The sequence below is a fragment of the Hyla sarda genome, chromosome 1, assembly GCF_029499605.1.
Source record: "Hyla sarda isolate aHylSar1 chromosome 1, aHylSar1.hap1, whole genome shotgun sequence".
NCBI lineage: Eukaryota > Metazoa > Chordata > Amphibia > Anura > Hylidae > Hyla > Hyla sarda.
This window is the reverse complement of record NC_079189.1, coordinates 292,986,245-293,004,573: the sequence shown is the minus strand read 5'-3', so window position 1 is coordinate 293,004,573 and position 18,329 is coordinate 292,986,245. Positions and strand designations below refer to the sequence as shown.

The 18,329-nt window shown below is 47.7% G+C and overlaps 1 protein-coding gene across 2 annotated transcripts in view; it reads left to right on the top strand.

Annotated features, from left to right (window-relative positions):
* Positions 1-18,329, top strand: part of ARHGAP45 (Rho GTPase activating protein 45) — a 175,711-nt gene that overhangs the window by 44,485 nt on the left and 112,897 nt on the right. The window contains exons 2-3 of one of the 2 annotated variants that reach the window (XM_056517548.1): positions 7,288-7,407; positions 9,098-9,155. The exons of the other annotated variant lie outside the window; for it this stretch is intronic. Coding sequence (XP_056373523.1) covers positions 9,114-9,155 — 42 coding nt within the window. The 5' untranslated portion in view covers positions 7,288-7,407; positions 9,098-9,113. The remainder of the gene's footprint in view (positions 1-7,287; positions 7,408-9,097; positions 9,156-18,329) is intronic. 2 annotated transcript variants of the gene reach the window in all.

The window sequence follows — 18,329 nt, the reverse complement described above, 5'->3', positions numbered from 1 at the left end:
TGTTCAGTCATTCAGTTTACATTGAAATCTGCAGCAGAAAATCCTGTGCATCAAATCTGCACATAATACTGTACGTGTGAATAGAAAAAAAGAAGAGAGGATCTACCAGTTCTCACTATGAAATAATAATTGTGGAACATCTTATCTCAAAGGAGTTATCCTAAGATTTAAAGTTGATTTATGGGGGTCTGACAGCTTGGGACCACCACTAATCATGATAACAGATATTCCTTGTACCATGAATGAATACAGTGTCAGCAAGCATGCTTGGCCTCTGCACCTTTCACTCTCTATGAGACTTCCCAAGATAGCTGAGCACAGTTGTGGTGACCCACGTGATGGCGGGACCACGGGGTGTAGCGGTGTAGGTGGATGGGGCAAGATGGTATTAACCCCAGAAGCAAGGTGTTGTTAACCCCTAATGTTCGTGACACCAGAGTGGTTTTTGGGTACCGGAACCATACGAATGGTATCTCCACTATTCCAATGGCTAGGCAGTGAAAGGAGAGTCCACAACCAAGTTATATTTAACGGAGACTTTACTGAGTTAAGAAAGGTGTTATTATCTTCACAGCTAGGCCAGAATCCCAGAGAGGTAGCCAGGAACACAGGAGGACCTACCAGCTTTCTGGGACCAATTATACTTGTAATAGACTTTAGATGCTTGACTTTAGGCTTGGCTAGACTGTATGCAGTGACAGCAGACATAGACTTAACTTACTGGAATGACTGTAGATTTGAGGCCCTTATGGTGCTGGACACTAGCACTGAGATCTCTGGTGTTTGCTAGTCTCAGTAAAGTGATGATGGTACAAGAGCTAAGAGAGAGAATTGTAATGGCTGCCCCCTTATATAGGGGGGCTGAACCAAACCCATTGGTCAAGCTGGGGGTCATGTGTTAAGCTGGTGCCCTCTGGGTAACATGTGATAACATAAACATAACATGTGACATCTCACAGGTCCGTTAGACAACATCTCACAGCATCTCACAGGTCCTTTATACTATTTATACATTAATACACCAACTACAATTCTATTACAATAAATGACAGTATAGTAACGGGAGGGGAGACACTGCAGGAGAGCCCAAGGTCACTGAGGGACTCAACCTGACAGGGCCTAAGTGTAGTGCAGGACCATGTCCTGTACTAAGACATCACACAGTAATCAGATGTGTTTAAAAGTCTGATAGTATATGGGCTGTTGCTCTATTTACTTGAGGGACAAGGAACTACCATTCTCGTGATTCGTGGGGGGTCCCTACAGTCCGATCCCATTGATCAGATAGTTGTCACTTATCCTGTGAATAGGTGACAACCTTAAATCTTGGATAGTCCGTTTAAAGGGGTACTACCATGCTGACAACTTATCCCCTATCTAAAGGATAGGGGATAAGTTGCCTGATCGCGCGGGGTCCCGCCGCTGGGGACCCCCGTGATCTCGCACGCAGCACCCCACTCTCATCAGACCCTGGAGCGAACTTCGCTCTGGGTCTGATGACTGCCGATCACGGGGCCGGAGTATAGTGACGTCGCGGCTTCGCCCCCATGTGACATCATGCTCCGCCCCCTCAATGTAAGTCTATGGCAGGGGGCGAGACAGCTGTCTTGTCCCTGCCATAGACTTGCATTGAGGGGGCGGAGCGTGACATCACAAAGGGGCGGAGCTGTGATGTCACAATCACCGGCCCCGTCATCAGACCCGGAGCGGATGTTCGCTCCGGGGCCTGATGAGAGTGGGGTGCTGCGTGCGAGATCGCGGGGGTCCCCAGCGGTGGGACCCCGCATGATCAGGCAACTTATCCCCTATCCTTTAGATAGGGGATAAGTTGTCAGCATGGTAGTACCCCTTTTAAGGGTAGTTTCGCACATGCCCTTTTTTCTGAAAAATTCTGATAAAACTCAATGAATGATACCTGTTGTTTTCTACAAAAAAAATCCAGTCATTAGCTGGGAATCAATGGGGAAATATAAAACATCATACCTGCAATAGGTTTGTTTGTTTGTTGTTTTTTTTTCTCCCTTTAGCCAATTTTTTTGATCAGTGCCAGTTTTCCAAAATGCAGCATATATTTTGTTTCACCTAGATTGTGGTATAAACCCACAACACTTAAATCATACACCATTTTATCAAATCCATGCCACCTTTGTCGGATGAGGCTTAAAAGTGTCATGTAAGCCATTTTTTATGCAGTTGTACCAGAATATTTGCACATTTTAATAGTAAACCTGCTCCGAAACAGACATGTTATTAGAACTAATTTATTGTTGTGAAAGTTTGTAGTTCAAGGGGTTACCTTTCCTTTCTCTCTGGAGCTCCACTTCAGCTTCGCTGTCATCAGAAATATAACTTCTGAGACAAGGGGGGTGCAGTGGCGTTGCTAGGGTTGGTGTCACCCGGTGCGGTAGAAAATGGTGTCACCCCATACCTCCCCCCCCCCCCCCCCTCAGTAAGTTTTTAGCCTGTTGTGACAGACACCACTGTTGTAGCGCATTGTGAGAAATTCCAGTATAATAATCAGATATACCAGTTGCCACAGAATGGGAAAGTGTTAAAGAAGTTTTCACCATTTAAATATACAGCTCCCAGAATTACTTAAAGGGGTACTCCACTGGAAAACATTTACTTTTATATCAACTGGTGCCAGAAAGTTAAACAGATTTTTTAATTACTTCTATTTAAAATCTTAATCCTTACAGTACTTATATAAGCTGTTGTATTCTCCACAGGAAGTTGTGTAGTTCTTTCCAGTCTGTCCACAGTGCTCTGTCTGTCCATGTTAGGAACTGTCCAGAGCAGGAGAGGTTTGCAATGGGGATTTGCTCCTACTCTGGACAGTTCTTGACATGGACAGAGGTGTCAGCACAGAGCACTGTGGTCAGACAGAAAATAAATTAAAAAAGAAAAGAACTTCCTGTGAATCACTTATACAGCAGCTAATAAGTACTGGAAGGATTAAGATTTTTAAGTAGAAGTAATTTATAAATCTGTTTAACTTTGTAGCACCAGTTGATTAAATTTTTTTTTTTCCAGTAGAGTACCCCTTTATGCAGTGGTGAGGTTATGCTGGGAGTTGTAGTTTCACTCATCATAACTGTAGAACTGACAAGTGACTCCAGCTCTGATAGGACATAGAGAGGAGAATACACAATGATATCAGTGACTACAGGTGACGTCTTCTCTATAGTGAGGAGAATACACAATGATATCAGTGACTACAGGTGACGTCTTCTCTATAGTGAGGACAATACACAATGATATCAGTGACTACAGGTGACGTCTTCTCTATAGTGAGGAGAATACACAATGATATCAGTGATTACAGGTGACGTCTTCTCTATAGTGAGGAGAATACACAATGATATCAGTGACTACAGGTGACGTCTTCTCTATAGTGAGGAGAATACACAATGATATCAGTGACTACAGGTGACGTCTTCTCTATAGTAAGGAGAATACACAATGATATCAGTGACTACAGGTGACGTCTTCTCTATAGTGAGGAGAATACACAATGATATCAGTGACCACAGGTGACATCTTTTCTATAGTGAGAATACACAATGATATCAGTGATTACAGGTGGCGTCTTCTCTATAGTGAGGAGAATACACAATGATATCAGTGACTACAGGTGACGTCTTCTCTACAGTGAGGAGAATACACAATGATATCAGTGACTACAGGTGACGTCTTCTCTATAGTGAGGAGAATACACAATGATATCAGTGACTACAGGTGACGTCTTCTCTATAGTGAGGAGAATACACAATGATATCAGTGACTACATGTGACGTCTTCTCTATAGAGAGGAGAATACACAATGATATCAGTGACTACAGGTGACGTCTTCTCTATAGTCTTTCCTTATCTAATTCAGATGGTACATACCGCCTGGTCCAGCTAAAACTTCTGTCTGCAGAATGTGACGCCCAGACGTCTCCTCACTATGTCAGCACATTCTCATCCTCTATATGAAAACAATAATTATTATAAACCTGACAGACACTGTATCCTCTAAATATAATACTACTATACACTATACTCTTTGATTATAAACCTTCCATACACCATACCCACTGAATATAATACTACCACACACTGTACCTTCTGAATACCAACACATACTGTACACTCTGAATATAAATCTGCCACATACTGTACCCTCTGGATATACCGCCACACACTGTACCCTCTGAATATAAATCTGCCACATACTGTACCCTCTGAATATACCGCCACACACTGTGCCCTCTGAATATAAATCTGCCACATACTGTACCCTCTGAATATAAATCTGGTGGTGTTGCTAGTTGATGATGGGGGTGCTAGTACTGGGGAGGTGTTGCTGGAGGATGATGAGGGTGCTACTGGCCATCCCCCCTTGCAGTATCACCCCCATCGTCCATCGGCAGGATCATCCTCCTGGCAGGAGCACCCCCATCATCCACCATCAGGATCTGCTGATGGAGGTGCTGCTGCTGGGGGGGGGGGTTGCTGGTGGATGATGAGGGTGCTACTCCCAGGGGGGGAGCATTAGGTAGGCAGCAGTTCCCCCACTTAAGGTAGGTAGCAGTTCCCCCACATTAGGTACTTAGCAGTTCTCCACATTAGGTAGGTAGCAGTTCCCCCATATTAGGTAGGTAGCAGTTTCCCCACATTAGGTAGCATAGATTCCCCACATTTGGTACCAGTTACCCCACATTAGGTAGTAATTTCCCCACATTAAGTAGCACAGATTCCACACATTAGGTAGCACAAATTCCACACATTAGGTAGCACAGATTCCACACATTAGGTAGCAGTTTCCCCACATTAGGTAGCACAGAATCCCCACATTAGGTAGCAGTTTTCCCACATTATGTAGCAGCCTTCGCACATTAGGTAGCAATTTTCCAACATTAGGTAGCAGTTTCCCCACATTAGGTAGCATAGATTCCCCACATTTGGTAGTAGTTTCCCCCCCATTAGGCCGCAGGTTCCCTTGCATGTTACCCACAATAGGTCAAAGTCTCCCCACATTAGATCGCTGGTTCAAACAAACCCCCCCTCCCCCCACACACAAAAAAAAACACACAGAGACACACACACACAGATAGATAGAGAGAGAGACACACACACACAGTCAGAGAGACACACACAGAGTCACACACACACAGAGTCACACAAAGACAGAGAGTCACACACAGACAGAGATTGCGACAGACACACACAGTCACACACACAGAGAGACACACACTCACAGACACACACACACACACAGTCACACACAGACAGAGAGAGACAGACACTCACTCACCCATCCAGCGCAGCGCTCCTTCTCTCCGGTCGCTCTGCGAGTGACGCCACGTCCTCCTGCGCCGGCCCTGCGGAGGGACGTCGGACCGGCGCAACAGAAGACGTGGGGGCGCAGGCCGGTTCACTGTGCAGGTGACGCGGGGGGGGGGGGGGTGCTAGTACGGAGTCGCAACAAGTGAGGACCGGGGGGGGGGGGATGCTCTTACAGAGGCAGCGCAAGTGGGGGCCGTGGGGGGCTGCTAGTGTGGAGACAGGCAGCGCAACTGAGGATCGGCGGCGTACCTGGTGTCACCCGGTGCGGGCCGCACCCCCCGCACCCCGGTCGCAACGCCACTGGGGGGGTGCATACTGAATTGCAGTAATCAAATGCATGCAAAACCATGCCTGCATGCGGTGAACAGTGACCGCATAATATTGTCAAAGTGGAGCTCTGGAGAGTGAGGAAACATAATACTTTAAATGGTATAAAACCCCCCTCTTATTTTCCTTTTCCAATTTTTTTCTATGATATTCTACTGTTATTATAAGTGCTCACATGATACTATTGCACTCAGACTTAACATACAGACAGCTGCTGGTGCTTCATTCTGTGTGTGTCTCTCAGTACTTGAGGGAGTGGAGGGCTGCACAACAGTCTCGTTTTGATGTTATTCTCCCTCCCCTATAACCCCTTAAAGGGTACTCTGCTGGAAAACATTTTTTTTAAATCAACTGGTGCCAGATAGTTAAAAGAAATTTGTAATTACTTCTATTTAAAAATCATAATCCTTCCAGTACTTATCAGCTGCTATATGCTCCACAGGAAGTTCTTTTCTTTTTGAATTTCTTTTCTGGCTGACCACAGTGCTCTCTGCTGGCATCTCTGTCCATTTTAGCAACTGTCTGGAGCAGGAGAGGTTTGCTATGGGGATTTGCTCCTACTCTGGACAGTTCCTAAAATTGACAGAGGTGTCAGCAGAGAGCACTGTGGTCAGACAGAAAGGAAATTCAAAAAGAAGAGAACTTGCTGTGGAGCATATAGCAGCTGATAAATACTAAATATTAAGATTTTTAAATAGGAATAATTTACAAATCTGTTTAACTTTCTGGCTCCAAATTTTTTTTCCAGTAGAGTACCCATAGGATAGGGGATAAGATGTCTGATCGCGGGGGTCCCGCCACTAGGATCCCCCTTCCCGCGATCTCAATGTAGAAACCCAACATTCTGAACGTTCTGTTTGGGAGGCCGTGGTCGTGACGCCACACCCGCCCCCCTGTGACATGATGCCACACGCCTTCCATTCATGTTTATGGGAGGGGGCGTGACGGCTGTCTCATAGACATGAATGGAGGGGGCGTGGCATGATGGCAGACCAAAGAAGACCCCGGGATGATGGCCAGAGGCAGGTGAGGGGGATCTCCGTCTGACATCTTGCATAATCTGATCACTGCGGCCCGGCCGCGGGCAATCAGATCAGCCATTTAAAGCGTTGCACTGCTGCAGATGCCGTGATCTGTATTGATCACGGCATCTGAGGGGTTAATGGCTGACATCAGCATGATCGTTCATGTCCACCATTACCGGCAGGTCCCTGGCTCTTGATAGCAGCCAGGAACTGCTGTGCATGATGCTAGCACGTCCTGTTGCGCTAGGGAATAGAGAAGCCACCTACCTACCCACCTACCTAAGGGGGGAGGAGAATCCAACTACCTTCATACCTAAGGGGGAGGAGAAACTGCCTACCAACCTAAGGGTGAGGAGAAACCACCTACCAACCTAAGGTACCTATTCCTATTCTTTGATTCTATAACTGCTTTTATTGGCCCATAATAATAATTTTCACAAAGAAGTCTACTGGCCTAGCTAATATGGGGGTGTTACTACTAAATGGAGCACAGAGGGGCCTAACCGCTATATAGGGGAACTGCTATGTAAGGTAATATTGATGGCAAGTTTGTATAGAGGGGTGGATGGTGCTGAAGTGAGGAACCTAAATGTTTGTCTGACAGATTCTGTAGAGACAAGTTTTGGCCGGAAGTCTTCATGATACTCAGGACAAAGGGAGAAGAAAGTAAACGACTTCAACAAAGAGGACATCAGATGTGGTTCACTTAGAGAAGACATTACATGTGAGTCCCTAACTTAGTCACTTATACAGTCTGCAGTGCCTGTGTAGTGTTGGTATCTACCTGTATATGGTCACTGTATGGGGGAAATTTTGGTCTTTGTATAGTGGAATTATTCAATAGCAGTGTGGTGGTAGTGGTCATGGTGTATTGGGATAATTTTCCCTTGTATACTAGTATTATTGGTAATATTGGTCTCATTATACAGAATTTGGGCAGCAATAGTATGATTGTAATGTTTATGGTGATAATATTTTCTCCTTGTATACTGGTATTATTGAAAACATTGGGCTCAATATACAGGATTGGTCAGTAACAGTATGGTGGTAATATGTATAGTGATAATATTCCTGATAATATACTAGTATTATTGGTAATACTATTCTTAGTATTAGGCAATGTTCACACGTCAGAATGTCCGAGTGGAATTCCGCACGGTGATTCCGCAGCAGCAGAGTCCCATTGTATTCAATGGGATTCTGCTGCGCTGTGCACATTCTTTCCATTCTTTGTGCGGATTCAACCCCAGCATGTTATGGTGTCGTCTGTGGAATGTCAGCGGACATTCCGATGTGTGAACATAGCCTTAAATGGCCACTGTCAGAAACTTTTTATATGTTGTACATCTTGGTAAAACAATAACCTTTCTAATATACTTCATAAGAAAATGTTTTAGAAATGTTGGCTTATACAATCATGGCTTTGTCCAAGCTGAATCACAGGCATGGACAAAGTCCAGTAAGTGAGGGTGGGCTAGCAATCTAATATAGGAGGAGTAGGAAGAGTCCTAGTAGACAGGAGAGAGCACAGAGGAGTCCTGTTAGACAGGAGAGAGCACAGAGGAGTACTATCAGACAGGAGAGAGCACAGAGGAGTGTTAGCCCACCCTCACTTACTGCACTTTGTTCATGCATGTATTTCAGCTTGGACAAAGCCATCATTTTATAAGCCATGATTTCTATCAAAAAGGAAGAAAATTATCTTACGAATTATATTGGAAAGGTTAATCTTTTGCCAAGATGTGCAACATATAAAAAGTTTTCGTATCTGTAAGTGCCCATTTAAGAAGGTCTGTAACATTATGGTTAATATAATATAATATTTCCTTCCTTATACTATTGTTGCTTGGTAAATGTATGACTTATTTAGAGGTATACAGTTTGATAATGCACATATATTAAAAGTAAAATGGCTCCAATATAGTGAAATACAATGACAATTGTATATATAGTGTATTGTAAAAAGTGATAAATCTGTGCATGGCTGACAAAATGCTGTGGGGCTGGTCTGCAATTATATCCTGGACTGGTTTTCATCCCCAGTCCGGCCCTGTTAAAGTGTTGTTCATAAGAGTGTCAGGGAGGCGATGATTGTGTACATACATACAGCCATACAGCAGAGTATATGAACTTGATATGAATTTTGATTAATATATGCTGTATATTGGTGCAGTGCAGTTCCTTACCTCATCCAATCACTCATAGCCCAGATCAGAGGTTAATACTAAATAAGAGATTTTGTGATATTTTACAGTAATTTCAGTCATGTCAGTATTTAATTGTTGCCGTCTGAAAACAAATACAGTACTTTGGGTCATTGACATGTAGCCGTGATGATTTTTGACAAAGTTTTAATCTCATGCAATATCCACCCTACCAGAGCTACCGATTCCTTACTGTTTCTGTTTTCATAGAGGTCTAAGAATCCTGATGACCATTCACAGAATTAACAGCACGTTATTTGATATAATAGTAAGTTATATGTGTTTAAACTTTTTCTGACTAGAATTAGGAAGAGCATGGATATTGCTTAGTGCAGTAATATGGTGCATTTGGAAAGTCTTTAGTTTAGTTTCTAGTCTGATGAAACCAAGATTACATTTTTGGTCCTAATTCTAATTGTCATATCAGGAGGAACTGCCCATCACCTACCCAATGCCATCCTACATGTGGTGACAACATCATGCCGTGGGGGTGTTTTTTTAGCATCTGGGACAGGGAGACTGGTCAGGTTTGAGAGAAATCTAAATGGAGCGAAGTACAAAGATATACTTCTCACTCTCTGTGTGAGTGTATGTTTGAGAGCTTTTAGGAACGAGGTCCCCACCATGATAAAGGGTGGCTAGGCTCCCTAGTAGTATCGTGTGACAGAGGTAAGGAATCTGACGATGTACTAGGGGTCCCTCCAAACTCCTAGTCAGATACCATGTCACGGGAAGGACCCACCACTTGGACTATTTCAGCATCATGAAGAAAGGAAACATAATAGGAAACAATAAAGGTCTGCCATTTTTGGGAAAAACCCCTTGATAGGAGTGTTGTCCTGTTCAATAAGGAGCAGAATGAGCTTTGAGTCAACAGATAGGTGAATGCGTAATTTATTGCATAAGAGGGCAAATAAGTCAATCCAGAATCTGCTAGTCAGTGGGTAAGTGTTACGTTATGCGCTCCGGCTGCACACGCTGGCCGTGAGCGCATGGTCCCGTTACCTGCTGCTGGTGGGGCTGGGATTCACATCGCGGACGCACCCACATGCGAATCCCAGTCTGTCACTCACCGGTGCTTCTTCTGCCCCCGCATCTGCCTCTCTGCTCCGGCGCGCAGGTCACTGTCCCCTAGGGGGCACGCGCGTGCCAGAGCTTTAAGATTTAAAGGGCCAGTTTCCCCATTAGTGTAGTACACCTGTGGCTCATTGATAAATTCCCCCACACTTCCCTGCCGGATCTTTGTTGCCTTGTGCCTGAGAGAAAGCATTCCTGAGAGTTTCCTTGCCGTGTAGCTAATCCTTTGCTCTGTGACCTGACCTTGCTCCTCTGCCGCCTGCCCACTGATCTCCTGCTACGTTCTGACTACGCTACTGTGCCACCTGCCCTGACCTTCTGCTATCCTGACTATGTGCTGCTTTATGCCTCCTGTGCATCACATCTCCTCAGCCACCTGTGTGGTAGAGCCGTGCCAGGGGTAGTGACCTGGGTGTCGCCAGCCGCAGCAAGTCCATCCCCCTTTGAGGCAGGCTCTGGTGAAAACCAGCGGCACCTTAGACTCCGCTCCCTGGTTCGGTCCGAGTCATCTGGCATACAGGTCCAGCGGATCCACATCCAACGGTGTTCCTGTCTTCTGAAACGTGAGTGTTACAGTAAGATCTGGCCATGGATGCCACTTGGCCTTACAGCAACAACTGCAGCAGGTACCTCAACCTGGCCCACTTCCACCACCAGTCTGCCTCTACCTTCTAAGTATGATGGGGATTTCAAGTTATGCAGAGGCTTTGTTATACAGTGCTCCATGCACTTGGAGCTCATGTCTGAACAGTTTCCGATGAAACGTGTGAAGGTGGCCTTTGTCATTAGTCTACTGTCCGGAAAAGCTCTGGCCTGGGCTTTGGGATCAAGGTGATCCGGTATCCTCCAATTTGTCAGCTTTCTTGGCAGAATTTCACTGTGTCTTTGAGGAACCCACACTTGCCTTTTCTGCTGAGACGGCCTGAATCTCTGTCAAGGGAATTATTCTGTTAGTGTCTCTCTTCTTGCAAGTGGGTGTATTGCATAAAGAAAAGATTGAATTCTATGTTCTGCCACACTGTACTTCAGAGATTCTTCTTGGCCTTCCTTGGCTGCAACGCCATTCTCCGCAACTGGATTGGAGAACTGGAGAAATAATTTGCGAGGGACAATCCTGTCAAAATTTTTGCTTCCAACCAGTTCAGTCTGTGTCACGATGCCGGCTGGCAGGTAGTGGATCCTCTGTGCCAGAGAGGGATTGGCGTGGACCGTGCTAGTGGACCGGTTCTAAGCCACTACTGGTTTTCACCAGAGCCCGCCGCAAAGCGGGATGGTCTTGCTGCGGCGGTAGTGACCAGGTCGTATCCACTAGCAACGGCTCACCTCTCTGGCTGCTGAAGATAGGCGCGGTACAAGGGAGTAGGCAGAAGCAAGGTCGGACGTAGCAGAAGGTCGGGGCAGGCAGCAAGGATCGTAGTCAGGGGCAACGGCAGAAGGTCTGGAACACAGGCTAGGAACACACAAGGAACGCTTTCACTGGCACAATGGCAACAAGATCCGGCAAGGGAGTGCAGGGGAAGTGAGGTGATATAGGGAAGTGCACAGGTGAACACACTAATTGGAACCACTGCGCCAATCAGCGGCGCAGTGGCCCTTTAAATCGCAGAGACCCGGCGCGCGCGCGCCCTAGGGAGCGGGGCCGCGCGCGCCGGGACAGAACAGACGGAGAGCGAGTCAGGTACGGGAGCCGGGGTGCGCATCGCGAGCGGGCGCTACCCGCATCGCGAATCGCATCCCGGCTGGCAGCGGAATCGCAGCGCCCCGGGTCAGAGGATGTGACCGGAGCGCTGCAGCGGGGAGAGTGAAGCGAGCGCTCCGGGGAGGAGCGGGGACCCGGAGCGCTCGGCGTAACAGTACCCCCCCCCCTTGGGTCTCCCCCTCTTCTTAGAGCCTGAGAACCTGAGGAGCAGACTTTTGTCTAGGATGTTGTCCTCAGGTTCCCAGGATCTCTCTTCAGGACCACAACCCTCCCAGTCCACTAGAAAAAAAGTTTTCCCTCTGACCTTTTTGGAAGCTAAGATCTCTTTGACAGAGAAGATGTCCGAGGAGCCGGAAACAGGAGTGGGAGGAACAGATTTGGGAGAAAAACGGTTGAGGATGAGTGGTTTGAGAAGAGAGACGTGAAAGGCATTAGGGATACGAAGAGAAGGAGGAAGAAGAAGTTTATAAGAGACAGGATTAATTTGACACAAAATTTTGAAAGGACCAAGATAGCGTGGTCCCAACTTGTAGCTAGGGACACGGAAGCGGACATATTTAGCGGAGAGCCATACCTTGTCTCCAGGGGAAAAAACGGGAGGAGCTCTTCTTTTCTTATCCGCGAACTTCTTCATGCGTGATGAAGCCTGTAAGAGAGAATTTTGGGTCTCTCTCCATATGATGGAAAGGTCACGAGAAATTTCATCCACAGCGGGCAGACCAGAGGGCAAGGGAGTAGGGAGGGGGGGAAGAGGGTGACGGCCGTACACCACGAAAAATGGGGATTTGGAGGAAGATTCAGAGACCCTGAAGTTATACGAGAATTCGGCCCATGGGAGGAGATCTGCCCAGTCATCCTGGCGGGAGGAAACAAAATGTCGCAAATAATCACCCAAGATCTGGTTAATTCTTTCTACTTGTCCATTGGACTGGGGATGATATGCAGAAGAAAAATTTAATTTAATCTTGAGTTGTTTACAGAGAGCCCTCCAGAATTTAGACACGAATTGGACGCCTCTATCCGAGACAATCTGCGTAGGCAACCCGTGAAGACGAAAAATGTGTACAAAAAATTGTTTAGCCAACTGAGGCGCAGAAGGAAGACCAGGAAGAGGGATGAAATGTGCCATTTTGGAGAATCGATCAACGACCACCCAAATAACAGTGTTGCCACGGGAAGGGGGTAAATCAGTAATAAAATCCATACCAATCAGAGACCAAGGCTGTTCGGGGACAGGCAGAGGATGAAGAAAACCAGCGGGCTTCTGGCGAGGAGTCTTATCCCGGGCACAGATAGTGCAGGCTCGCACAAAGTCCACAACATCCGTCTCCAGAGTCGGCCACCAATAGAAGCGGGAGATGAGTTGCACAGATTTCTTGATGCCCGCATGACCTGCGAGATGGGAGGAGTGACCCCATTTGAGGATTCCGAGGCGTTGGCGTGGAGAAACAAAGGTCTTTCCTGGAGGAGTCTGCCTGATGGAGGCAGGAGAAGTGGAGATCAGGCAGTCAGGTGGAATGATGTGTTGCGGAGAGAGTTCAACTTCTGAGGCATCCGAGGAACGAGAGAGAGCATCGGCCCTAATGTTCTTATCGGCAGGACGAAAGTGAATCTCAAAATTAAATCGGGCAAAGAACAGAGACCACCGGGCCTGGCGAGGATTCAGCCGTTGGGCAGACTGGAGGTAGGAGAGGTTCTTGTGGTCGGTGTAGATAATAACAGGAAAACTTGATCCCTCCAGCAGATGCCTCCATTCCTCAAGTGCTAATTTAATGGCTAGAAGCTCTCGATCCCCGATGGAGTAGTTCCTCTCCGCTGGAGAGAAGGTCCTAGAGAAAAAACCACAAGTGACAGCATGCCCGGAAGAATTTTTTTGTAGAAGAACAGCTCCAGCTCCCACTGAGGAGGCATCAACCTCCAATAGGAAGGGTTTGGAAGGGTCAGGTCTGGAGAGGACGGGAGCCGAAGAAAAGGCAGACTTGAGTCGTTTAAAGGCGTCTTCTGCTTGAGGAGGCCAGGACTTGGGATCAGCATTTTTTTTGGTTAAAGCCACGATAGAAGCCACAATGGTAGAAAAATGTGGAATAAATTGCCTGTAATAATTGGCGAACCCCAAAAAGCGTTGGATAGCACGGAGTCCGGAGGGGCGTGGCCAATCTAAGACGGCAGAGAGTTTGTCTGGATCCATCCGTAGTCCCTGGCCAGAGACCAAATATCCTAGAAAAGGAAGAGATTGGCATTCAAACAGACATTTCTCAATTTTGGCATAGAGTTGATTGTCACGAAGTCTCTGAAGAACCATACGGACATGCTGGCGGTGTTCTTCTAGATTGGCAGAAAAAATTAGGATATCGTCCAGATATACAACAACACAGGAGTATAACAGATCACGAAAAATTTCATTGACAAAGTCTTGGAAGACGGCAGGGGCGTTGCACAGGCCAAAGGGCATGACCAGATACTCAAAGTGTCCATCTCTGGTGTTAAATGCCGTTTTCCACTCATCCCCCTCTCTGATGCGGATGAGGTTATAGGCGCCTCTTAAGTCCAATTTAGTAAAGATGTGGGCACCTTGGAGGCGATCAAAGAGTTCAGAGATGAGGGGTAAGGGATAGCGGTTCTTAACCGTGATTTTATTAAGACCGCGGTAGTCAATGCAAGGACGTAGGGAGCCATCTTTTTTGGACACAAAGAAAAATCCGGCTCCGGCAGGAGAGGAGGATTTACGGATAAAGCCCTTTTTTAGATTCTCCTGGACGTATTCAGACATGGCAAGAGTCTCTGGGGCAGAGAGAGGATAAATTCTGCCCCGGGGTGGAGTAGTGCCCGGGAGGAGGTCGATAGGACAATCATAAGGCCTGTGAGGAGGTAGAGTCTCAGCTTGTTTTTTGCAGAAAACATCCGCGAAGTCCATATAGGCCTTAGGGAGACCGGTTACTGGAGGAACCACAGAGTTACGGCAAGGGTTACTGGGAACCGGTTTTAGACAGTTCTTGGAACAAGAGGACCCCCAACTCTTGATCTCCCCAGTGGACCAATCCAGGGTTGGGGAATGAAGTTGAAGCCAGGGAAGTCCAAGGAGAATTTCCGAGGTGCAATTGGGAAGGACCAAAAGTTCAATCCTCTCGTGATGAGATCCGATGCTCATAAGAAGGGGCTCCGTGCGGAAACGTATGGTACAGTCCAATCTTTCATTATTTACACAATTGATGTAGAGGGGTCTGGCGAGACTGGTCACCGGGATGTTGAACCTGTTGACGAGAGAGGCCAAAATAAAATTTCCTGCAGATCCAGAGTCCAAGAAGGCCACAGTAGAGAAGGAGAAGGCAGAGGCAGACATCCGCACAGGCACAGTAAGACGTGGAGAAGCAGAGTAGACATCAAGGACTGTCTCACCTTTGTGCGGAGTCAGCGTACGTCTTTCCAGGCGGGGAGGACGGATAGGACAATCCCTCAGGAAGTGTTCGGTACTAGCACAGTACAGGCAGAGGTTCTCCATACGGCGTCGTGTCCTCTCTTGAGGTGTCAGGCGAGACCGGTCGACCTGCATAGCCTCCACGGCGGGAGGCACAGGAACAGATTGCAGGGGACCAGAGGAGAGAGGAGCCGAGGAGAAGAAACGCCTCGTGCGAACAGAGTCCATATCTTGGCGGAGTTCCTGACGCCTTTCGGAAAAACGCATGTCAATGCGAGTGGCTAGGTGAATAAGTTCATGTAGATTAGCAGGAATTTCTCGTGCGGCCAGAACATCTTTAATGTTGCTGGATAGGCCTTTTTTGAAGGTCGCGCAGAGGGCCTCATTATTCCAGGACAATTCTGAAGCAAGAGTACGGAATTGTACGGCATACTCGCCAACGGAAGAATTACCCTGGACCAGGTTCAACAGGGCAGTCTCAGCAGAAGAGGCTCGGGCAGGTTCCTCAAAGACACTTCGGATTTCCGAGAAGAAGGAGTGTACAGAGGCAGTGACGGGGTCATTGCGGTCCCAGAGCGGTGTGGCCCATGACAGGGCTTTTCCGGACAGAAGGCTGACTACGAAAGCCACCTTAGACCTTTCAGTGGGAAACAGGTCCGACATCATCTCCAGATGCAGGGAACATTGGGAAAGAAAGCCACGGCAAAACTTAGAGTCCCCATCAAATTTATCCGGCAAGGATAGGCGTAGCCCAGGAGCGGCCACTCGCTGCGGAGGAGGTGCAGGAGCTGGCGGAGGAGATGACTGCTGAAGCTGTGGTAGTAACTGTTGTAGCATAACGGTCAGTTGAGACAGCTGTTGGCCTTGTTGCGCTATCTGTTGTGACTGCTGGGCGACCACCGTGGTGAGGTCAGCGACAACTGGCAGAGGAACTTCAGCGGGATCCATGGCCGGATCTACTGTCACGATGCCGGCTGGCAGGTAGTGGATCCTCTGTGCCAGAGAGGGATTGGCGTGGACCGTGCTAGTGGACCGGTTCTAAGCCACTACTGGTTTTCACCAGAGCCCGCCGCAAAGCGGGATGGTCTTGCTGCGGCGGTAGTGACCAGGTCGTATCCACTAGCAACGGCTCACCTCTCTGGCTGCTGAAGATAGGCGCGGTACAAGGGAGTAGGCAGAAGCAAGGTCGGACGTAGCAGAAGGTCGGGGCAGGCAGCAAGGATCGTAGTCAGGGGCAACGGCAGAAGGTCTGGAACACAGGCTAGGAACACACAAGGAACGCTTTCACTGGCACAATGGCAACAAGATCCGGCAAGGGAGTGCAGGGGAAGTGAGGTGATATAGGGAAGTGCACAGGTGAACACACTAATTGGAACCACTGCGCCAATCAGCGGCGCAGTGGCCCTTTAAATCGCAGAGACCCGGCGCGCGCGCGCCCTAGGGAGCGGGGCCGCGCGCGCCGGGACAGAACAGACGGAGAGCGAGTCAGGTACGGGAGCCGGGGTGCGCATCGCGAGCGGGCGCTACCCGCATCGCGAATCGCATCCCGGCTGGCAGCGGAATCGCAGCGCCCCGGGTCAGAGGATGTGACCGGAGCGCTGCAGCGGGGAGAGTGAAGCGAGCGCTCCGGGGAGGAGCGGGGACCCGGAGCGCTCGGCGTAACAGTCTGAAGTTGTTTCTCGTCCTCCTCCTTTACCTGGTCTGCCACCACCTTACCAAGATTTCTCTGATGTATTCTGCAAGAAACAGGCTGAGTCTCTGCCTCCACATGCCCTATAGTTTTTCTGCCTGGTACCATTCCTGGTACTGTCTGTTCGAGAAGTCTAGTCTTCCGTTTCTTGGCTACATTGTCTCTCATCGGGGCCTGCAGATGGATCCAGATAAATTGTCTGCAGTGTTGGATTGGCCTCGTCCTTCGGACCTACGTGCTATTCAATGGTTTCTGGGATTCGCTGACTATTATTGTCAATTTATCCTACATTTTTCGTCCTTGGTTGCTCCTATTGTGGCTCTCACTAAGAAGGCTTCTAATCCTAAATCTTGGCCTCAAGAGGCTGAAGAGGCCTTCTCCCGTTTAAAGTCTGTGTTTGTTTCTGCTCCCGTACTTACAAGACCTTATCTGGAGAGGCCCTTTGCTTTGGAGGTTGATGCCTCATCTATTGGTGTGGGTGCCGTTCTTACTCAGAAAAACGCCAAGGGCAAGACTGTAACTTGTGGGTTCTTCTCCAAGACCTTCTCTCCTGCTGAGAGGAATTACTCCATTCGAGATTGTGAACTCCTTGCCACCAAGCTAACATTGGAGGAATGGCAACATTTATTGGAAGGTTCTTCTCATCCAGTCAGCATCTATTCCGACCATCAGAACCTTCTATACCTTCAGTCTGCTCAGCATTTGAACCCCCGCCAGGCAAGTTAGTCACTGTTCTTTTCCAGGTTCAACTTCTTCATCCACTTCTGTCCATCAGACAAGAACATCAGAGCAGATGCTCTCTCCAGGTCCTCTGACGTCATTGGTTTGGACTCAACGCCTAGGCATATTATTCCTCCTTGCCATTTGATTCTTGCCGCTCCTGCCGTAATTCAGCAAGTTCCTCTGGGAAAATCCTTTGTGTCTGCCAGATTGAGACGCAAGGCACTGAAATGGCTCCATTCTTCCTTGACAGCAGGACATCCTGGAATACGCAAGACTCTACTTCTAATCTCCCGGCACTACTGGTGGCCCCATCTTGAACGTGATGTTTCAGATTTTGTTTGTTCCTGTGAAACTTGTTTCCGTGACAAAACTCCTCAACAGAGACCTGCAGAACTCTTATAGCCTTTAACCATTCCGGAAACTCCCTGTTCCCATATCGCCATGGATTTCATCACCGATTTGCCTCCATCTCATAATAACACTGTCATTTGAGTCATTGTAGATTGGTTTTCCAAGATGGCTCATTTCATTCCTCTAACAGGTATTCCTTCTGCTCCACAGCTGGCGAAGTACTTCTTGCTGCATATCTTTCTTTTACATAGTCTTCCTCATAGTTTCTTGGCTACATTGTCTCTCATCGGGGCCTGCAGATGGATCCAGATAAATTGTCTCTCATCGGGGCCTGCAGATGGATCCAGATAAATTGTCTGCAGTGTTGGATTGGCCTCGTCCTTCGGACCTACGTGCTATTCAATGGTTTCTGGGATTCGCTGACTATTATTGTCAATTTATCCTACATTTTTTGTCCTTGGTTGCTCCTATTGTGGCTCTCACTAAG